The 7,219-nt window shown below is 27.9% G+C and overlaps 1 protein-coding gene across 1 annotated transcript; it reads right to left on the bottom strand.

Moving 5' to 3' along the window:
- Window positions 1-3,518: 3,518 nt before the first annotated feature.
- LOC112695963 (protein STRICTOSIDINE SYNTHASE-LIKE 2) lies at window positions 3,519-6,937 on the bottom strand. Its single transcript, XM_025748513.3, has 3 exons — window positions 6,597-6,937; window positions 4,865-5,146; window positions 3,519-4,400 (listed from the first exon to the last, which is right to left on the bottom strand). The coding sequence occupies exons 1-3, from the start codon at window positions 6,878-6,880 to the stop codon at window positions 3,830-3,832; spliced, it is 1,137 nt and encodes a 378-aa protein (XP_025604298.1). The 5' UTR covers window positions 6,881-6,937; the 3' UTR covers window positions 3,519-3,829.
- Window positions 6,938-7,219: the final 282 nt, after the last annotated feature.

Genomic DNA, 7,219 nt, shown 5'->3' with positions numbered 1-7,219 from the left:
ACTTAATTGAGATAATGATAGTGATTTGGATTAAGCTCATGACTACTACATTTTGCTTAGCCTTTCAACGAGTAGAGAGTTCACCATGATTGATGTGGGAACATGAAGCTTGTAGGATTTACTTATGTTAGATCTCATCATTTTTACATTCTTTTGGCATTCAATGATTTAACTTTGGAATTTAAAAATTACCAAGATACTTAAGGGAATGAGTTAGAAATTTATTATATATATGGTGACATGTTTTTTTCTTTTTTACTTTTGTTCTTTTTTTTTTTGTCAAATGGATTGGACAACTCCCAATCCTAGGCATTACATCCATACACCTATGTATTACACACTCACACAACTCACTCACACACACTACATGGGAGTACACATAAATGGTTCTATATTCCTCCAGGAGGACTTGAACCCGGTGCAGCTCTATAGGAGGCACACAAAATGACCATCTAACCCAGGCCTCGGCTGCTTTTTACTTTTGTTCAATTTAGACTGGTGAGGATCGTTTTTGTTTATAAATGGGGAAAAGCCCAAAAAATTGTTGAGCAATTTTTTGTTTACAAAATGAAGAAAAGCCCAAAATACTGGAGAGAATTAATTAGTATTTTGTTTTTGGACATTGAGTGAGTTAACTGATTGATTCCTTTTACCAAACCCTATTTTGTCCATCCAATGTTGGCGTGAGATTTTTCCTATGTAGTTAGGCCTTGGATTCTTATTCATTAATAATCCATCACAATTCAGCCCAAGATAAGGTAAAGCTGTTCTAACTCTTAAATAAAGTGATTAATTGAACTAATTGGGTGCAGCTGAGGTTAGAGTCCGTTTCAAAAGGTCAGAGATTTAAATAGGACGATTGAAATGTTAAGGAAAATTTTGAGATTTACTCTAAATATTAGGAATAAAAACGATAATTTACATTTTATTAGTTAATAATAAGCCTATGGATTAATGTTCAAATTCATCCCTGAAAAATCACGCGATCTTCATTTTCGTCCTTGAATGATTTTTTTAATCAAATTAGTTCCTGAAAGATAAACTGTTTGTCAAATTAGTCCTTCCGTCAATTGGATGATGACGTGTCACGTTAAGTGCCACGTGGCGACACGTGGCATGCTACGTGTCACTTAACATATTAAAAAGTTTTTTATTAGTCAAAATAGTCCTTCAAAATCTAGACGTAAGTCATTTTCATCCCTCAAATTTTAAAAATTGGTCAAACTAGTCCTTATATAATTTTTTTATAATATTAAATTTATAATATTTTTTTATACTACTAATTTTAATATTATTTTTTAAACCTTAATAAACAAAATTCTCTTTATATAAAATAATAAAAATAATTAATTTTTTATAAAGTTATTTTGTTATTTGTATTTTAAAATTTTACATTTTCAAATTGTAATTTTTTATGTGATTTTTTTTTATATAAACGAGTTTATCAAATTATTGTTGATTATATATTTAAAAATTTAATATTTTAATTTTACTAAATAATATAGTAATTATTTTAAATTTTAAATCTTTTAAATTTTTTAAAATTATAACTTTTATTATTATTTAATTTATATAATAATGTTCAATAATTGAAAAACTGGTTTATAGAATCACTTTTTGAATCTTAATATTCTAATATAATTTTTTAGATATTTCATTTAAAACAAAAGAAATTTTATTTAAATACGAAGCATATCTATTTATATAATGTACTAGTGCGGAGTAGCCTGTGTTATGCATAGGTATAATATTTCCTATTCATTTTATCTCATTGATTTGTGAAATTAAAAGAAAAATTATATAATCTATCTCAAACATACGAAACACACAAAAAATTATTATGATGTTTGCACGTATTACGCTTAAGAAGCAATTCGTTTATAATAATAATAATAATAATAATAATAATAATAATAATAATAATAATAATAATAATAATAATAATAATTAACCAACAAATTTTCAATATTTTGTAAAGTTTGGAATTGAAGCAAAATTTGTAGATCTTCTTGAATTTTGACTCTAAGTATCACTATCATTACATCCTATATATAAGTAATATCGGAATGGAAAAAAAAAGATGTAGTAGAAAAAAATAGTGGTATAACTTTGTTTAGGTTAACATACATAAATTTTGATTTTGAGCATATAACTTTGTTTAGGTTAATAAATACATACATTTCAATTTTGAGTATATATATATATATATATATATATATATTCCAGCAAAATGTAGTAATGTAAAAAAAATGTTTTATAATAGAAAAAAATAAGAGAGATTTTGAGAAGAATTAAAGAGAGAGATAATTTTATGAAGAAAAATAAAAAAAATTATATAAGGACTAGTTTGACTAATTTTTAAAATTTGAGGGATGAAAATGACTTACGTCTGGACTTTCAAGAACTATTTTGACTAATAAAAAGCTTTTTAATATGTCAAGTGACGCGTGGCACTGACCTGTCACGTGGCGTGCCACGTGTTACTGACCTGCCACGTGGCGTGTCACGTCATCATGCCACGTGGTACTTAATGTGACACGTCATCATCTAATTGATGGAAAGACTAATTTGACTAACAGTTTATCTTTCAGGGACTAATTTGATTAAAAAAATCATTCAGGGATGAAAATAAAGATCGCGTGATCTTTTAGGGACGAATTTAAACATTAACCCATAAGCCTATAAGTAAACATCAAATCTACAATAGATTAATCTTTAACATGTCAAATAAAAAAAATATCGTAAAAAAAAAGTGATTAATTATCTTAAAAGGATATTTAATTCTTCCTGTGTACAAGAAATAAGTATTTATTAATAGAAGTTGCGGTCATATTTACGCCTTTAACAATTTATTTGACCTCAAATAACTTGTAAATATTAATGTCATGTCCAATGAGGGAGCTTGAACAAAATTATTGTGGGAGCAAAACGTTTAACATAAAATTATATAATATTATTTATATTAATTATTTTTAAGTTTATTATGACAAAAAATAGGTAAAAAAAATTTATAATCATAAAAAAATTAGAATATTATAAACAGTGAAATATGTAAAAAGAATTATAGTTAGAACCATAAATATTACAAATTACAACATTCAATGAATATTTGAATATTTTTTTAGAAAAAAATCAATTAAAAAACTAATAAAATATAAAATAATACTAAATTCAACAGATAAAAGGGTATCCAATTTATTAAAGACTTACAAATTTTCTATTAATTTATACGAATACAATTAAATTAATATTTATTTATTTATTTTTATATTTTGTCTAATGTAAAAAGATAAATTTAAAAAATCAATAAAGTCTAAAATAAAACAAACTTACATAAAAAAATAAATAAATAAATTTGTACTTCTATTTAATTAGTTTTTTTTTTCATTAAAGTGGTGGGTAATAATAAGATTGTGTTAGTATTAAATATGAATTTATTAAGTTGTTAAGTCCATTCCAGTATTTTTCTGGTAAAACATCATGAGAATTGAACACAAGTAATTGTTGCTAAAAGAACATAATACTAACTAATTAATTGAATTAATTTCACTTTTTGGCTACATATTACTCATGCTTTTATAAAATATTTGGGGGCATGGCCCTCATTGTCCAAGAGAAACTCTGCCTCTGGCCATGCCATAATATAGATTTTTTGTTTACAAAGAAGATTCCAATGTGATAATGGGATTTTTTTTGAGTCACTTTGAACTTCAGAGTTCCCTGCATATGACTTGTTCTCACTTTCACACCTAAGAATATTTTTCTTTTCCTCTATAATAATACTTGTCAGCAAGATTCAATGTAAAAGAACAAAATCTTATATCCCTTTTCACTTTACTATCCTTTTGTACTTTCCAGCAAAGGGTGTATCTATGGAACCCACCCATAAGACCCCATCTTTTTCCTCCACCTCACTAATAGAATTCCCAACCAAACCTTCAACAACTTCCAACACATCACCCTCCTCACTTAGCCTAATTACAATTCCACTACTCCCTTTCAACTTAGCCAAATATGAATATATCCTTGTAATGTCCAAAGGAACCTTAACTAATACTTTTCCAATCCAATCATATGACAGAATCCATTGTATAAGTCTCTGTCTTCTTGAGTGAATTCCAACCCAGAATCCCCCTCTTGGACTACGTTTGATGTTGTCAGGGAAACCTGGAAGATCTGCAAAGTGTTCCAATGTTCCAGCCTTTGGTGTGCTTAGCCAATACTTGAGTACTCTGCAGTTTGTAGTCTCTACTATTAAGATATAGTCACCATCTTTGCTTAATGCTACACCATTTGCAAATGCCAGATTGTTTAGGACAAGTGTTAATTCTTTGCTTTGTGGGTCATATTTCATTAGCCTACCTGTTCTGTCCTTGCTTAGTATCAAAGATATATAATTCCTGCAATTTTGTTAGCATGTCACAAACATTGATAAACTTTTGAATACTAGTAAATGTGATATGTTAGGTAGCGTTTGGTGGAGAAACAGAGAGAAACAGAGACGTAAAGATTGAGATTAAGAGACAGAATTGAAATAATTTTCAGTATTCTATTTGGTACAAAATAGAAGACAGAAATTAAAACAAAAATGAAATTCTATTTAATTTGTAGAAAGGGTAAAATTAGAATTAATGAATTGAAATAAAAGTATTTTAGGTATAAAATATTATTAAAGTTTCAGTCTCTATCTCTAAAAATTTTAATTCAGTGTCCCTTCTTTTTGGAGGTATTAAAATACTGAAATTTTGGAGACAGAGACAAAATTTTAGTACCATCCTCTAAACGAACAAACATGATATTGAATCTCAATCTCTTAATAAATCTCTGTCTCAATACCGTAAAACAAATGCTACCTTAGTATTACCTTCTTTGGTATATTGAACTGCTGGTAGTGAAGTAGACTAGCCCAGTTGTTTGATCAATATCCAAACTGTTGCTGAAGGTGGAAGGGATGAGTGAAGAGGCAGTGCCACCATGATGCCCAACAACAAGTAGGCCCTTGTAAGCATCAGCAACATAAAGCTCACCGGTGTGGTTGCTGAAGCATAAACCAAGTGGCCTCCCACAAATGTGTTCTTTCTTCTTCTGCTCCTCAATTGATCCTCCACACTCTTTGGATTCAGATTTTTCATCATCATCTTTGTCCCTTATAGTAAATATTTAAAATTTACTATAAAAAATAAGTTATATAAAAAGTATATGTTGTTAATATTTGAGAGCTATTAGATGAAAATATAGTCAAATCATCTCATGATTCTCAAGTATCAACTTTATTGTAAAGTCGGATACAGTTTCCACCTAATTCTAAATGTTGTATCGTATGAGTGAGGAGAATGAAGTGACTGATAACGTAATGGCCATGCATGTCCCAAGTTTAATAAGCAAAGAATAGGCAAGAAAGTGAAAGCTAACAAATCTAATAATTTAAGGAAAGAGAAAACACTCTCCATCCCTTTCCTCGTTTGCAACCAACAGAACATCTCAATTCTCAAGTCTCAACTGCATCACCAATAGCTTAATTGCGTATCTTATCTATAACTTAATTGCGTCTTGGTATGCGCATCATACTTGGCTTCCTCACACCACACGTCAACTTAGCCTAAAGTTTTCGCTCAGGGGAAACCAGTGCGCCACGTATTCCCTTTACCTTACATGATTAAGGCTAATTAACCATATTTTCATAAACAAAAATATTATTTATATATTAAAATCATTTATTAAAATTAATTATTAATATATTTATATATAAATATATATATAATTTAATTTATTTTAACATATATTTATATTTCAGTATTTTTATACTAATGTGTTAGAAATTATTACTACTTTTATTAATTTCTCACACCGTCAAACTGATCCTAACATATTTATTTGAGATTAATTATTATTAAGAAGAAAACAAAAAAAAAATTCAATGATACACGAATTGGTGCCGTTAGAAAATCAAGTAAGAAAATAATCAACTAAAATTAATTAGTTAAAAAATAAATTTATTATAAAAAATAATTTTTTATGATTCTAATTTTTTGAATTTCAAAACTAAATACAAAAAAATTGACTTAAATTAGCTTATATTATAGTTGATTATTTAAACTTTTTCTATTCCAACACCAAGAATCTCTTTTGTCGTAATCAAAATAAAAATGATTTAGTTTCTACAGAGCATCAATATAAAAGATTAAAAAAACTCAAAAACTATCAGATTTATTATTTTAATAATTATTTTTAATTATTAATTTTATTTTTTTAGTCTAATAATTTTACAACATATTTTTAGTCTATATTTTTAAATATAAATATATAACTACTAGTAAAAAAACAATAAATTTTGTTAACCCTTGTAACAGATAGAAAATAATTAAATATGAGGAAATTATGCCATTTTAACTATTATTCATTGACTAACCTCTAACATTTTTTGTAAAAGAGTTATTTTTTATATATATTACAATATTACATTTGCATACTAATAAAAGTAATTACTTGTCATACAGATTTTATACTGTGAGCGATCATCAAAATTAAACTAAAAAGATAAAATAAAAATTATAGAGCATAAAGAATAGTTGATGTTATGTCCATGGCATTTGTACCTGGTGGGAGAAGAAGTGAGGGCAAAGTTGAGCCAGCGGTTAAGAGTAGGGTCCCATTTGATTATTCTACCGTCGGAGACGCCGGTGTAAGGGCCACCACCGCGAGGGTCGAAAGCAAAACTCTCCGGCCCCACTGCGTTTTCAATGGGAATGGCCTCGTACTCATCATCATCAACCCCGCCTTTCAAGCTCGAACCACACAAATAAGCTACCAGAACAACTGCCACCGTCATGGTCACTACCACCGCAGCCGTCATAACGTGCGGCTCTGCATGTGTCTTCATGATTGAAGAGAGAGAGAGAGAGAGAGAGAAAATGAGAGTTGATACTTGAGAAGAGTTTAGAGCTGCACTACCACTCTCTCGTTTTATAGCTTGTTGGAGGAAAATTAAAATAAAAAATTCATATATTTAATTATAAAAATAGTTTAAATTAGTAATATATAAAAAATTGAGCAACGTTATAGATTCAGTCAACACAATTTATTATTTTTTGTCTGCGGTTAATTAATAATATTTAAAAATATTGACAAAAAATAATACTAAATTGCTAAATTAAAAATATTAAATTATTAATTGAAAATCTTAGTTAATATAAATTAAAACTATTGTACTTAAATTTTT

Source organism: Arachis hypogaea, chromosome 6, assembly GCF_003086295.3.
Source record: "Arachis hypogaea cultivar Tifrunner chromosome 6, arahy.Tifrunner.gnm2.J5K5, whole genome shotgun sequence".
Taxonomy (NCBI): domain Eukaryota; kingdom Viridiplantae; phylum Streptophyta; class Magnoliopsida; order Fabales; family Fabaceae; genus Arachis; species Arachis hypogaea.
The sequence above is the reverse complement of the archived record's forward strand: the minus strand, read 5'-3'. Positions and strand labels throughout refer to the sequence as shown.

Bases quoted from the DNA above. Each gene is read 5' to 3' on its own strand.
- LOC112695963 (XM_025748513.3), bottom strand. From the start codon at position 6,880: ATGAAGACACATGCAGAGCCGCACGTTATGACGGCTGCGGTGGTAGTG. The intron at 5,147-6,596 runs GTACAAATGCCA...ATTTACTATAAG, and splicing joins CTCACTTCTTCTCCCACCAG to GGACAAAGATGATGATGAAA. The intron at 4,401-4,864 runs GTAATACTAAGG...ACAAAATTGCAG, and splicing joins AGTTCAATATACCAAAGAAG to GAATTATATATCTTTGATAC.